Here is a 26,214-nt window from a genome sequence, read left to right as displayed (position 1 = left end):
CTGACACACACTGTCCTCTACATGTTTACATGTCACCTCCTCCCAGTTTATATCAGGGTAAAAATTAATCACAACAGCCCTTTCTTCTTGGAGTTTAAGTGAAAAACAGAGGCTTTCTCACTGACCTACTTCCAGCAGGAAAGATTTCAAATGCTCCTTCTGACTAGCCAGGACCAGCACCAGCTGTACAGCATTCACAGAACTTATGTTTAGGCATTTCCCCAACATACATACACACACACGCACACACCCACCCCTTCCTTCCATCTACCATCAAAGGAAACCTTAAGTTTCACCTTATGGCTAAGATTGCCAAAAAGAGAAAGAACATACAGCACAATAAAGCAGAGACTGGGAAGTCTATTCTATCCACCAGTAAAGAGGGAGAAGTAATTCTGAAACAATTTTAGATGACAAAACCAAAGAGGTTTAATCCTTGTTTGAACCATGCCTCTACTCATTCTTCAATGTAAGCCAGGTTGTTCCCACTTCACATATTGCTGCTATTGGCATTCAAGTGATCCATCTTTTCAGGAAACTCTAAGACAAGCCATGGAATATTGCTCCACAGAAGCAGCACTTAAGTTTAGTTCACAGTCCACCAGAGCTGTAGCACATGAAGTACCTGATATGTGCTGGTGTGGTACCACAGCAACCACCAACTATGTTGACCAAACCATCCAAAGCAAAATTCTGTAAGAAGAAGGAATATTTTGTTCAAAGTTATTAAAGCTATGTTTTTAATATATACATATTTAATTCTTTTTCTCCATGTGTTAGGCAATTCAGGGAGATCACAAGAAAAACACTAAATTAAAAAAACCAATTAGCACTGTATCTTTAGGATTGTCTTTAGGATTTGTTTTGAGACATGGATTCCCAAGGCTAACCAGCAATTTCAACACCTAATTTCAAGAGACTACATTTGAAACTGGCCTATTTTATACTGAAGCCCTAGATGAAAACATAAATGAGTATCAAAGACTAGTCATACTGTATTATAAAAGGGCATTAACATGCAGCAAATACTGTGTTCTTGCTGATACACTGCAGCTTCAGACACACATCTTGGACAGACCCAGTGGCACATGGAAAGACACACTGCACTGGAACACCCCCACCATCAGCAGTTCCCATACACACAACTCTGTCAAATTGTGCCAAGTTCATAAACACCACTCAGCTTTTTGAACAACTCCCAAATACAACAGTAAGAACATAGGAGTGCAATGAGTAACACCCACAGATCAAGTGGCAGGAAACCTTAGCTTAGTACATAAAACTAATTAAGGTTTTCAGTTTCCTAAATAGTTCCTAGTGTGATACTTCAAATCACTATCATTCAGCAAATTGCCTATAAACAATCCAAATTACATATATAGCTACCCAAAGGAAAAAAAAAAAAAAGAATCCTACCCCAATATTGTAACGAATATACCCAGGATACAAGCAGAGTTCTTGTCTACTAGTACATCAGATGTGACATAATCAAAATAAGTATTTTATACCTTTATATGCTTGGCAGTCACTTCTGGAGTTTCATCATAACCACCAAAAGTATTGGGAAGACCTTAAAACACAGGATTTTTTAGTATTAGAATTTGTTTAAAGTCCAAAAGAACAAATTCCATAAAAGGCACATTTAAAGCAGCTACAATTGTATGAGGACTAAAATGCCTCATCACCCTTGCAATCACTACTCAGCAGATTATTAATTATGCAAGAAAGCATTCTAGATTCATTGTCACAGAACTAACAACAGTTACTTTCAGCAGTTAAAAATACTCTTCCTCTCTTTTTAATTGTAAAAGCAATCATCTTCTCAAGCTACTTCAATTCTATTACTGCTAATGAGACGGACAGGTTAGCTACATTTCATGTGCCTGTAAGCATAGGAACATGTGCACCAACACACCTGCGTTGGGGTAACAGATGATGTAGGCTGTTGTACATTTTCCAATTGTTTCAATGAATGGACGCATTTCAACTGCCCCTAAAGCACAATTTAAGCCAATACTGGAAAATAAATTTTCAAAAATTATGTTGAAGTAAAAACACCTTTTACACACAAAACAGATGAATGCTAGCGCTGGCAACTGCTAACTCCCACAATCATCTAAAATAAAACCAACCTGATCTCCAATTTCTTTAACCATCATCATCATCAATACAGCAAGACTGTGCAAAAGGAGAACCCTCAGGTGGAAGAAAATCACGAGAGGGAAGGGGGCTGGACTGAACTGAACTGGGAACAACAAATCAAGATTTCATTTCAAAATCCAGGAGGAAAGTGGCAGCATTTTGACAGCAACTGCAGCAACACGACGGCTCTGTATTTTCTAGGTAAGAGAGAGAACAAGTGGAATGAGAATGACAGACTGGAAAGGAGTCTTGTGCTATAGGAAAAAGTATGAAAAAAGGTTTAAAAGGCAGGACCTGCTTCAAGCTGCTAAATCCTCATTCTCTTTACAAATTATACATAAATTATGTCAACTTTGGAGGAGAGCAAGTGCCTCCCCCAAGAAGCCTCATGGCAGCACTAAGCTTGGGCAACTGAATCTGCTACATCTTAATAACCAAGACAGCACTACAGCAGAAGAATTTTTACATGAATAAGTTTCTAAACAATTTTACCAGTATATGAGATACAACCATATTTCCTTTCATTCAACAACAGATACGTAAATGAGACTTGCACTCAAAATATCTCCATTTGTATTAAATACAGAAATTTCTCTTGCAGAAATATATCTTTTACAGGTTTCTTGATCTTTCTGCACCATTCTAGAAACCACCTTGTGAGCACTGCAAAACTTAGAAGGTGTTCATAGAGGTGCTGGAAGAGGAAAATGTAAAAAAGCTTTCTCCTTTCCTGGAATAACAGTCTCAGAGAGGATGCAAGTGAACCCACTGAAACAGGAATGTGTAACAGCCACATCTCCCAACTAACTGAGCTACACAGGCAGCCAAGCTAATTAAGTGCCTGTATGCCCACTTAGTTTCACAGAGGTCAAAGAGCAAAAAAGCCCTGCACAGGACTGGGAGGATAAAGTGGTTTTTGACTTTTCTTCTGTTTCCAAGGAGTAGGCAGGGCCTTGGTAACTTCACAAGTAGCAGCAATAAATGCTCGCAGTCAGATTTACTTGTTGAACAGAAAAATGTTGAAATCTGAGGGGCTTACAGCAACATCCAAACCCAGGATCCTGAATATCACAGTCACAGACCAAGATCAAATAATACACAAACCCCTTCTTCCAATAACTTAGGCATGACACAGTTGGGGTTTTGGTTGTTTTTTTGGTTTGATTTTTTTTAGCGGGGGAGGGTATATATGTATGGTTTTTTTAAACAGCAAGCTCTACCTTCAAAGTGCTTTCTCTAATACATCTCATACTAGCCAGAAAAATTTGAAAATAACCTTTTTATTCTCATTTCAAGATTTGGTGTTTACATATCTTTAAATCCATCATACAGATCTCCTGGATACAAAGAGCAAGCCCAAGGAATACACAATTCATTTCAGCAATGAGGTTCTGGAATTTATTTCAAAGTGTGGGCCCATCTCTCAAGATTTTCAAAGCAAAGCAAGGTAAGAATGGTTAGCAAGACTGCCCTTATAAAATGCAGACAAATGCAATCTATTTCCTACTCTTAAGTCATTTGATTTACAAGCTTCCAGCTCATACATCCCACACTCTGAACTGCCTGAATTATTACCCATTACAGGGGTTGCTGACAAGTATACTTGTGAGCATGACACAATCCAAGCACTACCTGTCTCAAAACTGTAGCAAAGACATGCACATTCATTCAGAATAAAAAAGTAACTTCTGTGGCCAGCATCATCTCCTCACAGCACTCAACAGCATGCAAGAAAACATCTGAGAAAAGCAAACTGTTAATCATGCCTTAAAAGCCAGCAGCCTTGGACCAGATTGCTGATATTCTGTCACTGCTACCCTAGTGTAATAAGCATCACACACTCACCGTAAACATCATCTCCCTCCCTTGCTCATTTCTTCACAGCAGTCATACATAAATTTCTATGAAAGGTAAGACTGCAGAATGCCCTTGGGACCAGAGCAAAATCCACATTATGGCCCAAAACTCAGTGTATGTCTTCTCAATGCTACCACAGTAAAAACAATCACAGGATCTGAAACAACACATCTGAGCATCTTTCATGGCAAGCAGCTTGACACACATCTTTCAGCGCTTACTAAGCACAGCTCATGAGTTTCACAGCTACCACCTCCATCACCCAGACACAAAGCACACACTTTTAAGGGTGGGCTCCAAACCAAACTGAATTAAGGATGACACATCACCTTAATCAGGGCATACACAACCCAAACAGAAACACATGAACACGTCTAACATGATTCCTAGGATACTACTATTAATCAGCTTTTTCACAACCCTAAAGCCACTCTGCACCAATTTGGCCACAGAAACAACATTAAATGCAATCTGTTCCAACCTCTAAAACCCTTCTGCTACAGTGCTGTATAGTAGCCTTTTCACAAATGAGGAACAGGCCCTAAACATTGAGACCCATTAGACAGCTTTTATGAAATATGCTTTAATAAATTCTTGATTTCAGCTCCAGTGCCCTTCTCTCTTCTTCAGAAGCAAGAGAGTTAGAGCAAAATTATCTGAGACAGACTCATGCCAAATATGGATCACGAGGCCGTGATGCTGAGAGAAGAAGTCAACTACCACCCTGTTCCAAGAGGCTCCATATGTTACTTCTGGAACACCGTCTGGTCTGGGGAAGTGGAGCCTCAAGGGCAGTCAGGAAAACTGTGAATGCAGTCTTCTGCTTCTGCATCACTGAGATGACAGATTGCGTAGTTTAGCTGAAATTTTGTTGTAAAAACAAATAATGGCTCATCATAATGTGCATGGTGTGCACTGCTAACAGTGAATTAAATGCTTTCAGTTAGAATACTCTACGAAAAACCAATCTATTTCTGGTGTAAGCTTTTGTGTGAAGAAAACCAACCTGAGAATAAAAAAAGGCAAAGAGGGAAGAGGAGACAAGGAGGAGGCAGAACACAGAAGAAACACAGAAGAAACACAGAAGAACAGATAACCAGGGGAAGGTATTCAAATGAACATACAAAACCCTGCACAATGACCAAATCCACTGACATTATCCATTTGCACAGATCTTAACCTCATACTTATTTCAACTTTTCTGCCTAAATAGAAAAGAATTAAAGTAAATGGAGGCATCAGGAGCTCTCAAAACAGCCATGCACATCCTTAAGAAAAACACTCAGAGAACATTTTTCCAAGAGTTCAGTCAAAAGAACACTGCAATAGTATCTTATGATTTTCTCTTTCAAGACACCCCGAAATACTCTCAGCTGGCACTGCTTCCCTCTAAGAAAGAGATCTAAGTTCTGCCTGTACCAGGGATTGGCTCCTTGCACGGCCCAACACAGTAGGAGATGGCAAACTATAGTATCAGATTTTGACCTAATTGTGATTTCAGTGTACACAAAGCCCCAGATCATTTAAAGCAATGAATTAAAAATTCAGCTTTCTTTGGAAAAATAATTTCTGTTGAGGGAACAATAAAAAACAGGTTAGAAATGCATGTGATTACATATGATCACAGTTTGTATAGCTTCCATTTAGCTGCAAGCAAGGTTTAAAATAGAAAAGAATCTCAATCTACAAATAATTAACTAAGAGAATGAATGATATATTTCCTTACCAAAGTGGCTTACTGTGGGAAACACTAATGACAAATGCCTCTCCTGTCTGGCCAGAGAGGGTACGCCCACTCTTATCCACAATGGTTCCAGAAACCTAAATATCAGTTGAACACAGAGAAAGGAGAAAAATTAAATGCACAACAAAATGAAAAATTAAAATGGATGAACTGCTATAATTCAAAGTAGAGAGACCTGTGCTCCACTCAAAGTGATGAGGCACAACTCAAACAGAAAAATTAAACCCTTTTCACCATATAAATGTTTAAATACTTATCTAGAAGAAAGAAGACTGGTCAAAGGTTTTTGTCTTTCCTTCTCTCCCCCCTCCTCAGGGGGGAAAAAAGAAAACAAAAGAAAAAAAAAGAAAGAAAACTACTCTGAACCACCCAGCAGCCAGGTAGCATGAGTACCATGGTATCATTCTGATGAAAGCCTCTGAAAACAGTGGGTTTTTATTTAGGCAGCTATCAGCAGTCACCTTCTCCTCACCTCCCCGTTTAAGTTATTTCAGGTCTCAGGATTGTTATTAAGCAGTTTGGTGGTGGCGGTTGGTGGAAAGGTGGGAGAGGTGGGTCTGACCTTAAAAACAAGTTACTCCCTTTGCCACAAGGGAACATCAAATGTTGCAACTCGGTAGTGGAAGTATAAGTCTTAACCTGTATAATCACACTTCTTTAGCAGTACACAGAAAGAGATGTGCAAATAATAAATAACGTGTAGACCCCAACTAACAACTGCGAAGTCGAGAATTTGGGAGGCATCTGGATGAGCCAGGAAAGCCTCCTCACATGTCCTGTTTCTGGCCAGGACAAGGTTAATTCTTGCAATAGCCAGGAGGGGGCATGGCTACAACACAAAGGTTATACCACATCATCGCCAGGTGTGGGAGAAGGGAGTCTCTACCAGGGAGAACGGGTTCCTTCCAGTGGGATGGAGCGGTGGGGTAACACCAGTTCTGAGCCGGAGGGAGCAGTTTGGGAGACGCCAGTCCGAGCCACAGGAATTGGTCAGGGTGGCATGACTGCAGGGTCAAGCTCCATGGCGAGCATTTTTGCATGTGAATCACTCGCTCTTTTGTATACCTTTGTTAATAATATTATTGCTGTTACTGTTCCTTTTCTTATCTTACTGCTGTTTCCAGTCAGCAGTTCTTATCTCAATCCCTGATCTTTGCCTTTTGTGCTTCCAATTCTCCTCTCCTTCCTGCCGAAGGGAAGGAGAGAGGGGGAAAAAGTGGGGGAGTGAGAAAGCAGTGCATGTGATTTGGAGAACCTCAGTGAGGGCACTGATTTGGAGAGTACCATTCCTACACCACAACACCAGGTCTAAAAGTCTTTTTTTTCCAGAAGATGGAATGAGTTTAGAAGACTCCATGCAAAGTGAATCCACTATTTACTCCAAAGTATGCTTTAATATTGATGCCATTTCCCACCTTCAAAGTACTCAGTCAAGGGAGGTTATCAGTGGAATATTAGAGAGTTGTGCTAAGGGTTGTAACTTCTCAGCACAGCTGAAATGAAAAGGGAGCAAAGAACGAGGAACCAAGCTCAAGGACCACTGTTCAGGGCAATGAAGACAAAAAGTCAACTCAAAAACTCTCTGTGCTAATTGACCAAGTACAAAGTTGTGAACACAGGAGTTCTACACAATGACACCTCCAAACCCAGCTTTACTGTTCTAAAAACTAAACTAAGTAACAAAAGAGACTTTTATGAATGCAATTTCCAAGCTCACTAGCAGTGAAGCAAAACATCAGAAACTACAAAGAAAGAAATGGAAAAGGCAGAGAACATCACTAGGCTATCACACAATCCCTGACGTCTGCACTTTGAGTGCTGTATTCTATTGTCATTCCACTCTGACTTGAGGAAGTGGAAAACAAAAACAGGACAATAATGAATGAACCAAATGGGACAGCTAAATAGAAAAGAACTCTTCAGGCTGAAAAAAGATGACTAAAGGAGGCTCTCACAAAGGACTACAAATGCCATGACTATGCAGCAAAGGGAAGAACAGCTGCTCATTATCACTTTTAAGAGGCGAATGGCAAGACACAATAGAAGTTATCAGGTGAACTGCCCAAAAGTAAGCAAACTTCCAAACCAGCACAATCATTAGATTCGAAAGTTACAGACAGGTTATTTTGTATATGCCCAGGTGCCTAGGTTTAAACAAAGATGCAAGGAAGGAGTAAACACACTCAACAAAAGCCTACAAACAGATACAAACTGCAAATCAGAAAGCCTGGACTGCAAACTGTAGAAAACTGGAAGAATACAACAGAACTTTCAAAAAAAAGCTTACTCTTTTTCTATATTTCTTTCAATGCATTCATGATCAGCAACTATCAGAAAAAGACACATCAGAGAAAGAATATGGAGTAAGACAGATTTTTATGACTTGAAATGGCCACTCAGTCTACTTGAAAATATGTCAGAATTTGCTTAATTTCATCCTTGAAGCATTGGTTCCTATTACCCTCAAGACTGCAAGCCTGAAAAAAAAAAAATCATCATTAGACCTTTTCTTGTGGAAATACACAGAATGAATACACACTGGAATAAAGTCATTCCTTAGTCTATGGCTTGATCAGCTGAACAGAGCTATGCAAGGCTGATTTCACAAAGCTGTAAGAGTTTTTACTTTCACAATCATGTGGAAAAAGTACATTTCCAATAAACTCATTTCCTTCATTTCAAAGCACTTTAATCAACTGCCATCTCAGCTAGTTCACAAATGAAGCTTAAGCACATGTAAAATATTGAAATATACTTACAAATATGGGTCGGGAAGCATACTCTTCCTCAAACAACATCTGGAGTGCAAAAAGAGCTGCCTACAGAAGAATATGTTGCAAAACATTAATCATGTTTTCAGAGTTCTTCAGATTGTTCATTTTTTTTTTCTGTTTATATGGGTTTGATGCCCGTTTATATTTATTTATTTCATGGCTGTTTATGCAACTTGCTAGCTCATATGGCCTGGCAGAACTTATTACACTCAAGTAGTTTTATCCTTATCCCCAACATCTTCCAAATGCTCCAAAACACACTTTGGTACCAAGTAGAAAGGAAGTATCACAGGGAAACCAGATAAAACCAAGACTACTCTGAAACCCAAATCACACCAGCAAGTACTTCTCCCGCCTATCTGCAGCACAACCTCCATCCCAGATATGGTTGTATGTACTCTTCCCAGTACACATTCACTGCCCTTGAGTCTGTTTAGACAGACATGTAGTATCCAAAGGGTTCCAACCACCGCAAATTTTTACAGTAAGAACTGCAAGTGACTCCTTTGAAGGTCCTGAAAATGTCCTCCCTCTTCAGGGTAAGAAAGTTGCCCGTGGACATGCCCTTAGCATTATGTTAAGCCTACAGGCTCCTAGCCAAACCTCCACGATGACTGGTCAAATCTGCAAAGGGCATGTGATGTCACTGCGCATGTTATTCAGCCTGTGGCAAAAGCCTAAAGAAATGCTCTGTGCATAACCAGCCAGACTTTTCCACAAAAAATTGCAAGACAGTTTTAAGGACCCTAACAACTCCACCACCTGCACTTATTAGGGTGTTATTAGATAAAGAAGAAGGTGTTAAAATCCCATGAATTGTGGCATATTTCATCATTTTTTTCCTTCTAATCTTCAATTCCAAATTTTTCTTTCTTAAAACTGATGGCAGAGTTCCCCCGCAAAAAAACACCTTTTAATAGAACTGTCTTACAAGCCTTCCCATGCCTGCAACCAGATTCACTGGACATTCCCTCTCCAGTGTGCATCACAAGCATCCTTTGGACAGACAAGCTTACAGTGAAAAATACAATCAGAAGCATTTGGAGATGTTGAACAATACAGTAGAGCTTCTGGGAATAAGATGACAGCTGGCACGGACAGCCAGAAAGATACAAATGGCACATATTAAGAGGCAAAAGAAACATTCTGGAAAAGGCTGATTAAAAACCATCTCACATTCTACCCATTTGCTGTCAACTGAAGAGTTTTTTCATGTATTTAGTAAGCAGTAGCTGATACCTCAAAGAATATTATCCTGAATTTCCTTAGGTAGCACACCAAATACTTACATTAGAGTGGTGGGTATTTTCCCCTAGAAGTCTCACCTTAGCATTGGCGGTATCAAATATGGTTTCCACCAGCAAGATGTCAACTCCCCCATCCAAAAGTCCTTTGGCTTGTTCCGTATAGGCTTCAACCAGTTCATCAAAAGCTGTAAAACAGGAATGATGTTAATTTCATCTGGAGATACATCTTTCAAAACTACTGCCTATGTCAAATAACTTGATGGTTATAAATACTTACTTATGTTCCTGTAGTCTGGTCTCTCCACAGATGGTGACACAGAGAGTGTCCTGTTTGTTGGACCCATGGCTCCAGCAACATATCTCCTAATTCCTAGACCAAGACAGAGGAGGGGAAAAAACCCTATACTATTTCCCTCTGGCTTTACAGTGACAGTCAACAACCTCGTTTGAATATTCTGGCATGTGCCATAAAACCCCCACTTTTTTAAAGCATATTTCAAATCTTATGTTTTTATTGCATACTATGAATTACACCAGTAATGTGCTATCTGAACAGCAGCAGCACTGTTAGCTTGAAATACAGTTTGTTTGTAGAATACAAGCAGAAATGAGTCTTTGAAAGACAGCATTGTCTACAGCAGTGTAAAGGAGCTCTAAACCCTCTCCCATAATGCCTGGAAGGCATCTGTAGAAATGAAATGAAAATTTACAGATGACAGTCACATACTAAGACCGTTCCATTAGTTTCTGAATAAAGTTACACCATTAGACAAACACCAGGATTAACTGGTAATCCATGTTTACCTACAATCAGCTATCCTAGTTCTGCAGTACAAAGACTTGTGCCATACAAACCTAAGGAACTTTTAACAGTCCCTGCTGAATTTATTTTCTCTAAAATACATCTGAAGATGTGTATCACCTGCAGTCTAAACCAAGCAGGCACAGGACAGCTATGCTGAAGAACACCTTAAGGACCAGATCCTTCAAACATGATGAAATTAGTGTGATATGAATAGAGATGTGAAATTGCTGCTACTGTGCCTAACCTGCAAACATGCACGGTACCATTTTATGTCCCCAGAATGTAAAACATCACTAGTTAGCAACATTTCAAAGATTGCAGCATTGTCAAAACCACAAACAAATAAAAAGTTAAAATAATACTACTTACCTGTCTGAGCAGTTACAGTGTCTGCTGCTTTTCTGGCCACCTCTGCAGAGACTCTGTTTAATCGATATGCCTGGAACAATTACAAAAAATTACTGAGCAACCTTTAACTCAGTCCAGGGTAACTCATCCTCAAAGAAACACAACACTTCCATCCAGTAGCTTGCTGTACACTCTGAAGGTTCCCCAAATCACACAAATATGTATCAGCACTATCACAATGCTCCAAAAGGAACAGCACAATACATCTCGGCAACAGAGGTACATGGCAGGTTCATCCTGTGCATGCCCCAGTCTGCAGCTGCGAATCAAAAAATTTCATTCTTTAAGGTAGTAAATAAATCCTGCTGAAATCAACAGAAGCTGAAGAACAGCACTTTGTTGACAAAACTAACCTACTCTTAAGTTAACTTTTTATTCAAGTAGCGTATTTCCAACTATTTACTTTTACATATTTCCTCAAATTCTCAAAATAATACATAACAAAGAATAGGCACAATAAATGCAAACAAGAAAGGACTTCTACATACACCAGCACAAACAACACATAAGCAATATCCTGGAAAAAAGCAGTTCCATTGTGGCATTTGCTAAGTTGGATGGACTGAAGCAAAACATCTCTGTTCACAGAACTGAGAGATTCTGTGACTGCTCAAGCAAAATCTAGGACTAATTATTATTGCCTGTACCTCTGTCAAGAAGAAGCACACTATGTCTTATGTCTGTGACACAGCAAGCACAACTGTCCACAGCAGCAGAAAGGAGCTACAATCTCATCACATGGCTCAAGAGGCAGCATGCAGCCAATAAGCACAACACCAATGAATCCTGGGACCAATCTTGGTTGCTAGGACATGATTAATATTTTAATGCATAAACAGTTTAGCATTCTTACCAAATGCTCAAGGCCGTAGTCAGCCTGTGCAATTCGGGTGCTGCTGAAAGTGTTAGTCTCAATGATGTCAGCGCCTGACAGCAAGTATTCCTGCAAGACATGAAAGAAAAAAAGCCTGAGATATGGAATGCAAGTAACCCAACTGCTTTGTCTCATCCAGTTGAGAAAATGTCACAAATCGTTTCCCAATTCAAAGCTGATCAAACTCTAAAGGCCTTATTTGAAAGCACAGGGCCAAAGCAATAGAAGTGTTCACGCAACCAATTTTCAGAATTTCAGCCACACTTTCTATTAACAAATGACATTTATAGAGTCACCTCTGCCACTGGAGATTTCTCTGTCACATTCTAGATTTCTGCACAGGGATATGGTCAGATGCAGTCCGATGGCCACCAGCAAGCAAAGACTGCTGTGGGCAGTCTCAGAAAAGGCCCAAATTAAACAACAAAAGAAAAGATTAGAAAATTTGAATGTTCTGAAGGGAACAGCACAAGAGCACACTGGGATAGAATACAAGCTTAGGAGAATTATGTAGAAAAATGCAGATGTCATTTAAAGTTTAACTAATGACCGAGATTCACAAAACATTTAAGCTTTCTGCTCTATTTTGGTTGTCCAATTCCCACTGAAGTAAACTGAAATCAATGCAAACTGAAACATTTTTACAGATTCTAGCCTGCATTTGTATAACCTCTATCAGTTGCCCTTCTCCCTAGCTCATCTTTTTGATCCCTTTGAACTATCACACGATCCCTGCATATTCAAGGAAATTAAAACACTTGAAGTGCTAGTAAATCAAAAATACTGATGCCACCATTGAACATAAACCACTCAGATTTTCCTACAAGAAGCAGATGAACTCATTAAGTTCAACAGTACAAATAAAGTCTTGATCCAAATGACAGCTAAAAAATAAATGTTTTAAAATGTGTTTTGCTGCAAACAAATATGCTTTCTCTCAAGTCCTGTTGAAAACATATTAAAATACCTACAAAAAGATATACAAAAATACACAAGCTCTTACATGTCAACCAGTAACATATTAGTTTTCTAAAAATTACCTAACATGTTAAATGTGTATAAGCCCTCCAACTTTACTGTCTACTACCACAGAAGGAAATAACATACTCAAAGCAGGAAGGTAATTTTTGCCTTTGAAAATACATCACATCTCTTACCTTTGAATCTGACTTTGCCAGGCAAGGTCAGCTAACATTTACTTTTTAAGCTACTGATATATGTGAGATCTAACTGACTGGGTCATTAACAAAAAAAAAAAAAAAAAACAAACCAAACCAAACCAAACCCAAAACAAAAAAACCCACCATACAGATAGTGGGATTATAGTTACTTTGTAGAAATATTTTTATCTATTATTGTAAATTCCTTCTGTCCAGTTATCAGAAGAAATAACAACCAGTAGCTGTAAAATACAAAGTCACCACCCATTGCTCAGAGCGCCTCTGACCAATAGTTGTTGCAGGGATGGGGACCACAAAAGACTGTTCTTTCTAAAGCACCTCTAACTGGCCATTAGAGAGATAACAGCAGGTTGCTTGGTTTGAGTCAATGCATACATTCTCAAGTTACATCACTACTGCTCTGCTAAACTTGCCAAATTCAACGCTTCAAGCAGCTTACCCTATTAAAACCACAAACTATTATGAATTCCAAGGTTCAGGAGCACTATCGCTCAGTTGAACTCAATTTACAGATACTTCCTTTTGAAATTTTTATGGGTCAAAGACTGATTCCTTCCAGCTCATCATTCTTAAAATCCAAAGAATGGCAGATAGAATGTAAATTAAAAATTACAGATTACCTTCCAAGTTTAACAAACATAAACCAAATATGATTCTCATCAATGAAATATACATCTTGTCAATAAATAATTGGAAAAACCCAGAACACATGTGGGGCTTCAAGTGAATAACAAACAGCTGCAGTGCTATTCAAGCATTCTAATTATTACCATAAAACCTATGAATACCTGCAGCTCAATAAATACAAGACTTAGGAAATTGTTTTTAAAGTCTAATTGAAGACAGGAAAACAATGAAATCTGTTTTCAAATTCCTAATCATCAGCAGATTAGACTGTTTTATTCTCTGGGCCACACATTAATATTCTAGGGAAAAAACAAGACAGCAGAAGCACATATACTGATAAGGAAGCTCATACGCTCATTAACTACAGAGGCCTGCTTCAGGCTGCCACATTTAACAGCCCTTTAATACACAATTATAGGAACACATCTAGAATTCAGATATGTCCTACTTACATGCATTTCAAGGGCTAGCTGAGAATAAGAAGAGGAAATAAAAATAAAATAAAACAGAATCTACAATTAATAGAAATACATCAGGGACTAAGTCAAAAAGAGATTTAAAAATAGCACTGCCTGGGTGACATCAGGAACCAAGACAAAAATGCTGTGCTCACACAACCAGAACAGTCAAATCTGCTCATTCTTTTTCACATGGTTACCTAGCATTCTCTTCCCTATCCCCAAAAGACACTGGAGTGCCAGGAGCCTGTGGTATGGAAAAGGGGAGTGCAGAGGCCAAGTTCTCCCTCCCACTCTTGTCGAAAGACAGAAACCAGAACCACCTACCTTGTGTATGTCACAGACTATGTCAGGCTGAGTTATACTGAGAAGGTCATTATTGCCTTTCAAAGGCCTGGAATGATCTTTAAATTCATGCCCTCGGAAATCCTCTTCTGTCAGCGCATGTTGCTGGATCATGGTCCCCATGCCCCCATCCAAAACCATTATCCGCTCCTGCAGAATAGATTCGATTTCATCTTCCACACTTTTCTGGGGAACTGCTGGAAAAAGATAAACCCAATATTTAAGTAGTTCTGAAGTTCCCTATCTATACACCTGGCCAACCTGAGCTCTTCCCATTCAAGAAACAGAAGAAAGTAACTAGTCCTCTACTGAAATCAGGCAGTAACTGGTTTACTTCACCTGCAATTCCAATCACCTGATGTCAGGTAATAGCTGCATCTATCTGAATACAATTAGGCTCAATTGGTCCTTTACCTAAAGACAGTCAACGACACACAGTCAACTACAGAAAAAATCAACAAAAGCTCACAAGAGCATACATGAAAATCTCTACATAAACTAGCTTCCAAAACTGAAAAGTGTGATAATTTCCACACCAGCAATGTTTGAACAGCAATGCAGAGCTGCCTTTTGGTACCAGACACCACACTGTAAGTGGTACCCAAGTACAAAACAGAAATTAGTAAACTTCATTTAAAAAACAAACAAACAAATACCCAAACCAACTTTAATTGCCTATATTGTAATGATAAAGAGAAATAAACTGAGCAAACAAAAACAATTTTTCAACTGAGTCCTAAATTCCCTTAGGATTACAGCAGTAAATGACAACTTGGCAAACACCAAGATATGCCAACAGAAAATAGCCAGGCTTTACTTTCTTTTGCACAAACATAACAAGACACTCTTTTCCTCTACAATAATGCCAGAATAAAATAAATCAGGCAAATCACACGCTAATTATAAGATATTGGGCAGGGTAAATCTAACCATGACAAACAAAATACCATAGAAATTTCAGCACTATCATTAGGAATGAAGAAGCAGTACTGCTTCAAGATCCCAAACAAAGCCCATCCCAAACATTAAGCAAAAAGCCAGAACTATAATCTGAGGCATTAAAAAACAAACAAAAAACCCAAACAAACAACAACAAAAAAACCACAAAACACCCAAGACCACAGCAAAAGAAATTCTACTTTTCCCCTTTAGAACATGGAATCATTTCAAAATGCAAACACATATACAGAATCACAGAGTGGGTCAGGTTGGAAGGGACCACAGGTCATCTGGTCCAACCTCCCTGCTCAAGCAGGGTCATCCTAGAGCACATGGCACAGGATTTTGTCTAGACAGTTCTGGAATATGTCCAGTGAGGGAGACTCCACAACCTCTCTGGACAACCTGCTCCAATGCTCGGTCACCCTCACAGTTAAGAAATTCTTCCTCATATTCAGGTGGAACTTCCTGTGCAACAGTTTTTGCCCACTGCCTCTTCTCCTGTTGGTGGCACCACTGAGAAGTGCCCGGATCCATGCTCTTCGCAGCCTCCCTTTAGATCCGTATAGGCACTGATAAGATTGTACATACAGCAAAATAATCGAACAGCCTCTTTACCAAAAATCCAAACTACAAGAGTAGGACTCCACTGATGTTTCACAAGCATGTAGATGAATGATGTGCTATTCTTCATCTGTTTCCTTCATTCAGCTTCATCTTACTTGTAATTAAAGACCCGTTTTGTGTTTTGGTTATGAACTATCATCAAAGCCCTTGTAAAAAATGAATTATTTCTGAGGTACAAAAATATCCTTATGTCTCATTACAGCTTAACTTACTACTACACACAATAGTACTTAAAAATCACTGGCAACTGCTAACTGAATTGACTTTTTTTTCCTTCTGCATTCATGCAATGCATCTTCTGTTTTGACATTGGTACTGTTAAAAAGCAATGTACTGGAGAGAAGCTGAGGCCATGAGGAAAGCATTGCAAGGTTACATTTATACCAACACTCTGGAAAAATAGCTCTACATCAGAAGTAGTCTCAGCATGAAGAGAAGCCAAAGCAAATTTGCTCTCTAACAAGTATGAAGCATTTGAAGGCAGATTAAAATACCAAAAAGTAAGCCACCCTTGCTTCAAGTTGAAAGTTTTAACACCACACAGGCAGGCTCAGCAGGTTCTTACATAAGAGTTTAAATCTACTCACGTTAAACCATCAAATTATTCATGAAAATAAAATCAATCCTTGAGCTAAAGGCTTTTAGAAGCAAGACACGAAAAACTGTATCTGAAAGTAGGCCAGCAGTGCAGACTCCCATGGAGCATAACTCATGTGCTTCACAAGAGCCACAGCCCAGTGAGACACACAGGCATTGGAGCCCACTGGTGCTTTAATGAGCCTCCGAAGCCAACTCCTTGGCCCTGAGAGCTGCAGCCCAGAGAGCTGAGATGGACTATCGGAGTCCTCACAGAACTAGTCCTGCTTTCTATAGGCTTCTATCCCTTTACCCTACGTGCTTCCCAACTATCTCCTCATACACACTGGGAAGTGAAGATTTACCCTTTGGTTGTAATCCTTAACCTCACGTGGTCCGTTTTGCTTTCTCTATTGCTTCCCTCACCGAACAGAAGCAATGAGCAGTGTACAATTTTCTTCTGATAGGAGGAGATCTCTGCCTCATCACTGCAAAAGCCTTATTCAGAAGTTTTCAAAACCTGTGCTTCCTCAGCAGCATCTCAAAAAGCTGCAGGAAACAGGGTGGGAATCATGAGGGTGTCCATCAGTGCCAGAGGTATGCAGACTCTGTTTTACATAGGGATGCAACAGCTCCAAGCCCACCAAAACGCAATTTACCTGTCCTTGCTATGGATAACACCTGACTCTTCTTCCAGTAGGAGCATGCACTACTTGAAGTCGTGTCCTGGCATACTGATGGTGTAATTTCAAGCTGGAAACAAAGTCTGCAGACAGGTCCAAAACCACTCCAGAAATAAAAGAAGATTGATGCAAAAAGCCATGCTAGGAAGTGCTGAACTCTGCCCTTGGAACAAAAGCAGGGAGGAAGCTGGGAGTCAGGTCTACTAACAAGTACCATCATCTTACTTCAGCATTCAACTCAGGTAATTCCCCTCTCCAGCACAAACAGGGTGCAAGAGCTAGTCAGAGAATAAAAGAAAAAAATGTTTGGAGAAATTCCTAAGCAGGGAAAAATCAGGTCAGTCTTTTCTTTTTTGTTGTTTTTGCTTACGAAGCCTGCTCCTACCTCTGCTCAGCCAGGAGCTGATTAAAATTTTGTTTAATAAAGGTCACTGGTGAGCTCTGGGAAATGGATATCCTTGTCCATTTAGAAGTGTCCAGGAAAATAAACTGCTTCTACAGCTATAACAGAATAGTAGCAAACCAGCAGTGGTAACAGGACCCAGGACCAATTACCTTGATTTTACACTCTGCTGAAACTTAAAACATAAAGCACGTTACCACATAGTGTTGTAGGGCTGGAACTAGTTTAGAAGACCATACCAAATTAACAAAAATAACAGCACTGGCCTAAAAGTCAATGGGAAGGCAAAATAAAAAAATCCTAATACCCTGCTTCACTTCCCCAAGGTAAACATTCTGTCTTGAAATCATGTGAACAAGGGAATTACTTGTCTGCAACAGAGAAATTACCTGAGTTACAAGAACTTTTACTCCTTGTAGAGTAGCTGTTCACCCCTACAGTCATTCACTAACAATTATAAACTTCACCCAACTGTAACCTTCCATTTTTCTCAATGGAAGCAACTAAACAACCAGGGAATAAGGCAAGACAATCTTCCTTCATCTCCTTATCCCAACCCAATCACACACAGGCCACATGTGCAGAATTGAAGGGATGTATGTTTTCCACAAGAAACAGGACTTCAAAGGTTGCAATTTTCTCTAAACCAAACTCTTCTGATGCCTGCAATGATTCTCAAAAGGTACTGGTTTTTTATTACTTATGCACTTCCACTAAAAATTTATTTTTAGTATAAAATAGCCTGGTATCCAAGTACTTGGAAGGGAATAAAGGATTACAAGTTGTTTCCAAAGCTTTTATAAAGGAGCCACCCAGCTGTGACAGCATTGAAGTATTTTCATCGCATTAATGTGCCAGAACACAAGCAGAACTACGTGGAAAGAGAGGCACTTACAGTACCTGCTGTTTCCTAGGCTGACCAGCTCCTCTCTTGACTGGAAACAGGACATCTCCATATTTGCACACCCGAATTAAACACACCAGCATTCCCCTGCACCAGCTCCAAGCACAAGTCTCCCCCATCATTCAAAAAATTATTGTACAGCATGAAGAATTTACATTATTTGTAGCTAGAAAGGATGCTCTTGCTATTAGCCTGCCACAGAGAGCTCATAACCTCAGCATTATTTGCTGTTCATTTAATTAAATCGTCTTTAACTGGATGCCCTCTGGCAATAGTAAGTTTCATGAACTGTAACAGCAGATGCTACACAGGTCCTCTGCAACAGCAGGCAGCAGCACTCCATTGCTATGTTACTTGTTGCCCAGCCTATCCAAAGAGAGAAGTACTGGATCACACCACTTCACCTTGGGCACCTATGTGCACCTTGCTAATATTTCCATGTCAGCACCTCTCTTTTGAACCATTCAGTTCTTACATAACAGACAGACAAGATATTTATGTACCCAATGCATTAAAAAAGTTAGCTTGAGAGGCAAACAACCACTACAAAAAGTCACTGAATTTTCAGAGTAAGTGTCCTGTTAGCTGTGCCCACTGTCTCTATCCCAGGTTTAGAAAGCTCCCTGTGTTATAACTACAACTGTCCATCTTCTAACATTAAACTGCTCACAAGAGATATTCATTACAGGCAGGATTCTCAGGGAAACAGACCGGCATGGCCTTGCTTTATGGGATGTCCTGCCCCTCAAGGGCTAGGGAGAAACACTGTGCTCAGCTTCTGCATAACCCTCTCCCGAACCCAGGTCCTTTCCTTTACTGCCAGATGGACACACCACCACCTACTGCCTCGTGCCTGCTCACTGGGGCTCCACAAATACCTCCGGCACGCAATTTTTGTTCCCATCTATGGAGAATTTCTCTCCCACTACTACCACCTTCTCAAGCTGCTGCTGCAACACCTTCGCACTTCCCATTTCAGCCAAACCCATTTGGTTTTGCAGCAGGGCAGTCGCTAGCCCATGGCTTAACCCCAAATAGCACGGGAGAAGGGGCACAGCAGGTCAGGTCAACATCATCTTTGCCAGAGGAACCTGGAGAAACCGCAGGCCACAGCAGCTGACTATGGTGCCCAGCAGAACTGCAGGCCTGTTTGCCATGCCGAGGGATGCAAGCCCGAGCTGAAGCACAGGCTCAGCAGCAAGCACTCCTTCACAAGTACTAAAAAGGGAGGTGCTTGGGATCTCTGCTGGCTGCAGCACCACTGAAAGCAGACACTGACAGACCAGTCCATTAAAACACCAACGCCAAATAGGAGCTCTAATTTTCCGTATCCTCCCCATCCAACAACTTCTGTTTAACCCGTGAAATAGCACTTTTGGCTGAGCCCCAAGCAGCTGGAGCACACCCAGTCCCTACCACCGAGCTGTAGTTTTTACTTTCCCGGCATAACTGTGTCGACGGACGGGTCGGTGCGGGTACCCTGGCGGTCCCTCCCGACCCCTCCCTAGCAGGGTGCAGCTGCTCCAAGGGGCCAGCGCCAAAAAGCGCCCTCACTCACTCCCTAACTCGCTCACTCCTGACACCGACACGCCACACGCGGCTTCTGCAAAAGTTACACGCGGTTCGTAAGTGACGCCCCCGCCTGCAGCGAGCCGCAGGCACCACCAGAATGCGAAGGGAGGGCGCGCCCGCCGCCCCTCAGCCCCCGCCCGGCCACCCCCGGCCCGGTCCCCCGCGGCCCCGGCGCTCGCGGCCGTTACCCGGCGGCCCCGTGGGCGCCATCGCTGCCGAGACGTCACCGCCCGCGGCCGGGGGCCCGCGCGCAGCCCGTGACGCGCGAGCTCCGCGCCGAGCGAGGGCAGGGAGCGCGTGCTGCTCTTGGCCTGAGGGGAGCGGGAGTGGCCTGTCCGTGACACACGGACACACGGACACACAGACACACAGACACACAGACAGACACAGACCCAGGCCACAGCTTGGTCTTCGAACTAACTCGCCTAACGTTGAATGCCTCGGGGAGATGACTTTGGAGCCCGGCAGAGCTCCGCAAAATTGAGTTGCCCCTCATCGCGGGGAAAAGCGGGGCGCGGATGTAGTGTAGGGGGATAATTCTTTCAAAGTCAAACGATGCGTGCTGCAATTAGAGGGAAAAAATGTAGTGTTGAGTGGAGGCATTTAAATATGCCTTAGAGAAGCTGGAAGTCGGACTTGCCAGTGATGTATGGATGTGTATTGCTTGTCATGTAAACCTGGAAGCAAATTATATTAAAGGAATCAAGTTACAGTTTGCTTGACAGTCTAACAAAACAAATAAAACGTGACACGAGTTTCACTTCCGGTGGTACATCCTTTCAACTGCTTATATGAGTACTCACCTTTTAAAAGAAAAATACCTGCAGAGCAGCCCTGCAGTCACCGCACTGTATATAGAATGTGCTGCCAAGAGTTGGAGTACCTCAAAGGAATTAACTGCCCCTCTGTTTTCGTGTTAGTAATTCAAGTGCCAATAATAAGCATGAAGAGCATTGTCATTTAAACTGGTTCAATGGTCAAAATATGAGAAGAAGGAAGTCTGTAAAATGGATTATTGACCAAGCTTTCCTGTTTTGCCTGTCTGTTGCAGTACATTAAACAAGCAAAACAAATGCTGCCGGTGAAGATGCAGGGACTGCTGGTTCTGTATTAACAGGAATTAACCTCCTTCAGATGCCTGGACCTCAGCTCTGTGCAGCAACATAAAGCCAGAGTATGGGATGCTGCTTAATAATGGCTTCTTCATTTCCCTGGAAAGTCTTTAAGGGACTCAAAATGAGTTAAAAGCCTCTACTGTAGCCTGTTCCTGGAAGCTAAATATTCACTCTTGAATTTTCTTTGGAGACACAGAAACAGAGGTCACACAGTCTTTTGAGTCCAGTGTGATCTAGGAACTTCTATAATCTACTGTCACTTTGGTCAATGGTGATTCAACTATATATATAAAAAAATTAGCCTTATGTTTAATAACATATGTCTAATTCATTTTCAGAAGAAGTACAGGCAGCCCACAAATCAACTAGGCAGTAGTACAACTTCAGTTGTAGAGGCCATGCTCCAGTTTGGAATGACAGGAGACCTTGCTGGAGAGCAGATCTTGCCTGTCAGCAAACCATTGCAGTGGTCAGCCTGAACTCCCACTGTGAAAATGTGTCCCAAAATTCCAGTGTAAGATGTGATTGTCGGGAAACCTATACTCGTTAAAAACCTAACTGATGTGGAATACACTGAACAGAAGCAGGTTAGGTACTCCTAGACAGTGCTTAGTTCGATCCCTATGACACACAATGTGCATCTATTACAGAGATGGGCAATACTTTGAGAACCGTTCATTAGGAGATTTTAGGGGGTGTATTTCCTTGCTGGACTTCTGGACAGCTTCCAACCTTTTTGTCATGTCACATAACACTGTGAAAATTTCCTCTGGCAGCAGTGCAGGTTAAAAAGCTCACTGTCTACACATTTGCTGTGTGGCGACAGATCTTTGTACCACAGCTCAGCACGTCCTTGCGTGTGCTGATGCAGTTGTTTGTGTAACTGCTGCAAAGTAGGTCAGTGGGGCAAAAAAAAAAAGCTTCAGATTTGAAGGTGCTTTTGAAAAGGATCATTTCACATACCCCCTTTCCTTTGCAGTTTCACAACCAGATTAAGCCAGTTCGATTGTGTGATGCTGTGAAAGGTCCGTCCCAAATTCCACCCTGTGCCATCTTCCTATTTCCATCCTTTCCTGGGTGCAGGAGCTAGCTCTCGAACACAGTTCTTCTGTAAAAGTCAGTTATCAGTGGTAACAGGTCTCTGATCCAATTCATCTGCAGCAGAATGGTCTCCAGAGCTGATGTAGGAGCTGCAGCAGGAAGAGAGGGCAGCAACCCCCCAGCCTCAGACTGTGTTTAATCCACTTGAGAAACTGGAGTTGTACAAACAACTGAATAAGCACAACTGAAGCACAACGATACACTTCAGAGGACAAAGGGAAGAGGAATGAGTGGTAAAGGTACCATTCATCCAACAAAGATGTAACAACACAAAACTTCAGCCTTAATGTGTTTTGCAATGTTAGAGAATCTCAGGTCCCTTTTCTTGGTTTAGTTTCAATGCTGACAGTACTGCACAGCGCTGGGAGTCCCGGTGCTTATCCCTATCCCACAGCTGACACACACCTGCAATTACCAAGATTTCTGAGCTGTTTCTTTGAGACTCTCTAACACATGCTATGTTTGGAGGGAACATTCAAGGATTTACAGTGAACATGCTCTTAAGCTTGAAAAGTCCTTTTTCTTTGTTTTACGGAGCATTGTTCTTATTTTGCTAAATTAGGTTGTCAAAATACTGTTCCCTTTAATACATTTAGAGCAATACCAGGAGCAGCTTAGAGTTGCAGAGCAGTGAGTAAAGCAGGGGAGAACACAAAGGTGGCAGCATTCCCACCTTGGTGTATGAGAAACCTGACACTGTTGGGAATTTGTCCTATTTAAGCATCAGGTTCAGACATGGTGTCACTCAAGCAAATATCATCATGGTGAGAATCCTGGTTTCTGAAGGTGGTTATAAGTGGTGGTTTAGTGAAGCTAGCATATTCCTAACTGCAACAAGACAAATCCAAATTAATATCCTTAGCAAAAGAAATCAAAAATCTCTAAATCAGACTGAGTTCTCGTATTCCAAGTATATTTGAAGGTATTTTCAAATCACTGTTTTCCCAGCTCCTCACACACACTCTTCATATTTTGATTATTTTTCCAGTGCTGAGGATCTGGTCTCCAGTTTGTTGCTCTACTTGCACACCCATGTGTTTAAGTAACATACTCACCTTACACATGTGTAAGATCAAACACAGGGCTTTAGCCCACTCTTAGCTTTTGGGGTTGTGTTTTAAATACCTCCATAATATTAATTACAAAGTACACCTCTCATTCCTATATTATCTGCCTTTATTTCTGGGGATGCAGTACCCAATGGGTTATTCACATAAATAATCCTTATTTAAACAAGAATAGTAGGATTGTTCATGTTCCTATAGAACAGTTGCATTTCAGAGAATTATATCCAAGCAAAGCATTCACAACTCCATGCAGAAGTCTGAAGGAGAAAACAGGTTAACCTGATTTAAGAGCACAGCCTTTGGCACTCTATTCTGTGAAGTTACCACTTGTACTGTTTTGCTGCAGCTGGATTCTTGCCCTATTTTGGATGACTAAGTTGCAGTACTTGTTTTTTATTTTCAGAATTTCCTCTGAGCTGAAGAATTACTACTTCTTTTTAATAATTTTTTAGACCCACAACTTAGAGGGTGCTTTTTTTTGTGATCCAAATACAAATTATCTGTTCTGTATAAGTCAAATTATGATCTTAACAATTTTCTTCCAGGATCAAAATACTACCTGAAAGCAAAAGAAATCTGAGTGCTTCAAGATCAATTCTAAGCACACTCCAAATGTCAGAGTGGCCTATTAAAGATGTGCAGTTCAGGGAAATACCAACAAATTTATTCTACTTATTTACTATAGATTTTGGACTTCACCAATTTAAATAAAGCCCAAAGTCTTCATGACAGTAAAATCAAACACTCTAGAGTGAACTGAATATAACCTTTTTCATCACTTTAGAGAATCTTTGTTGATGAAGAAGTGTATAAATGCCTGGAAGGACTGAGATGCAGGCATGAGAGGACTGGGAATTCAATAGGGGGTGTAGTCTTACAGCTTATTCATACTGCTGGCAAACTGTGTTAACTGATTTCAACTAGTTACAGGTTTGTGGCTGTAAATATTTTATATTTATTTCATTATGAAATTTTGCAGCATTTTTAAAACTTTCAGTATGCACTTTTCAGGCATCCACATTAAAATCATAGAAGAGACACTGATGGTGTTCTCAGGGCCATACCAGTGGATAGATGAGCTTGGAGATACAGCCTCCACAGCTGAAGGGGACTGTCAGAGCACAAGCCCTAGGCACACTTTTGCTGCCTGTGTGCTATAAATGGGATTACACTTTTCCTGGCAAGCATATTGGTTTGTGTTCGACACAGCTTGAGACCTATGAAAATGTGTCGAATGAGGAGGATCACAGAAAGGTTAGACCAGCTTGGAATGGTGGACAGTGAGAAGACAAAGCCAAGTAGCCCAACCATCTGCATCCTGGTAGTGCAAACACATCGCAACGAGGCAGAGAAAAGGGACCTGCACAGGTCATGTGATGTGTGAGTGGCACTGGAGAGCTTCCAGCCATGCATCCAGCTGTTAGGCATGGCTCCATCCCAGGAGAGAGCAGCCTCAATTCTATCGCTTGCTTTCATTAAACAGCAAACCTTTTAAGGTTTTTTTTTTGCAAGGGCAGAGGGAATTTTTCTGTGTAAAATGCCTTTAAAGACCAGTGCCCTACTTGGCTTTCTATAACTTATAGAAACAGTCCAGTATGTTATCAACAATCTCTTTAAAAAAACGTGGTTTATAGGCAGTTCTCTTCTCTTTAAAGGACTTTGAAACTGCATGGCTAATTCAGCTTGTTTTAAAGTATAACATGCTAGGTTTCAAAACTTTGTGGAAGCTGCTTATGATCACAGACATGACAGTGACATTTTCCCTACCCTTTCTATAGGCAGGCATCATCTCCCTTGTCTTGAGAGGGATCTGAGCAATGCTATTCCCTCCCATGCATTCAATTCATTCTAGAAGAGCAGAAACAGAGAGGGGAGAAGGAAGTTGAGGAAGTCAGGAACAAGGAGACAGCAGCATGAGTTTAAGTCCCAGACATGAGCTGGAAAACAAGTTTAAGGAACCTCTTCCAGAAATATAAACCCTTCTAGAGAACTTCTTTTGCTGGAGATATTAACTATGAATAAAGAAAATTGTTTTCAAAACAACATATTAAATGAAAGAAAAATGCAAGTGGTATAATTTAACATTATCAGACAAAAAATAACCTTAATACTGAAAGTCTTGTGTATGAATGTGACTGAAGAAATGACAAAACATGAAGAAATACTCAGAGGTGGTATTGGTTCTAAATCTTGCCTAAGCTTTGGAAATAAAATTGTGAGGAAGAAGCAGCCTCTTTCATCTGCAAGCAGTAGCAACAGCATGAGCAAGAGGGACTGACAGGGAACACTGCTCTAGGGCAGAGTCTTTCTTTAGTTATCAGTAATACACATTTTCATTAAAAAGAAAATGCCCAGAATGTACTTTGTCATCCTAAAGGCCCAATATTTCTACTGTGTTGGTTACTGATACCAGTCAGGTCTTACTCTTTGGCAAGTTTTCAACATAGTAGTGAAAAGTTTCTTTTGTTTACCTATGGTCTACAATAATTCCCTTTGAGGTTTTTTTTCTTCTTGACATCTCTTTTTTTATCTGGTTAAACTAAAGGACTTAACTGTGGGCCTTAACACTTGTTAGACCTAAAATGTATTAAGCAATCGAAGATCTGCTGACAAGTCCTCAGAAGTCTCTCTTAGCATTGCTACATCCTGTTAGCATTTTCAATGTGTATTTTCTAGCTTAGATCCGGAGCAGTCTTTATATAATGTACAACCTGTCATGTAATAGCGTCGCTGTCAATGACTTGAGCTTGGAGGTAACATTAGAG

General features: G+C 40.7%; 2 protein-coding genes across 4 annotated transcripts in view; both read right to left on the bottom strand.

Moving 5' to 3' along the window:
* MTR (5-methyltetrahydrofolate-homocysteine methyltransferase) overlaps positions 1-2,192 on the bottom strand; it is a 32,697-nt gene extending 30,505 nt beyond the window's left edge. For all 3 annotated transcript variants that reach the window (XM_082276823.1, XM_082276825.1, XM_082276824.1), the window contains exons 1-4: positions 2,133-2,192; positions 1,916-2,016; positions 1,509-1,570; positions 626-693 (exon numbers count right to left, since the gene is read on the bottom strand). In XM_082276823.1, coding sequence (XP_082132949.1) covers positions 626-693; positions 1,509-1,570; positions 1,916-1,982 — 197 coding nt within the window. In that variant the 5' untranslated portion in view covers positions 1,983-2,016; positions 2,133-2,192. The remainder of the gene's footprint in view (positions 1-625; positions 694-1,508; positions 1,571-1,915; positions 2,017-2,132) is intronic.
* Positions 2,193-2,229: 37 nt separating this feature from the next.
* On the bottom strand, positions 2,230-12,286 carry LOC309570189 (methionine synthase-like). Its single transcript, XM_082276827.1, has 8 exons — positions 12,148-12,286; positions 11,831-11,920; positions 10,939-11,008; positions 10,042-10,134; positions 9,843-9,949; positions 8,503-8,562; positions 5,726-5,820; positions 2,230-2,339 (listed from the first exon to the last, which is right to left on the bottom strand). Coding segments are annotated over exons 4-8 (330 nt in total). The 5' UTR covers positions 10,109-10,134; positions 10,939-11,008; positions 11,831-11,920; positions 12,148-12,286; the 3' UTR covers positions 2,230-2,338.
* Positions 12,287-26,214: the final 13,928 nt, after the last annotated feature.

The sequence above is a fragment of the Coloeus monedula genome (assembly GCF_965178545.1).
Source record: "Coloeus monedula genome assembly, chromosome: 2".
In the NCBI taxonomy this organism is placed as follows: domain Eukaryota; kingdom Metazoa; phylum Chordata; class Aves; order Passeriformes; family Corvidae; genus Coloeus; species Coloeus monedula.
Note: the sequence above shows the minus strand (reverse complement) of the source record. Positions and strands in the feature narration are given on the sequence as shown.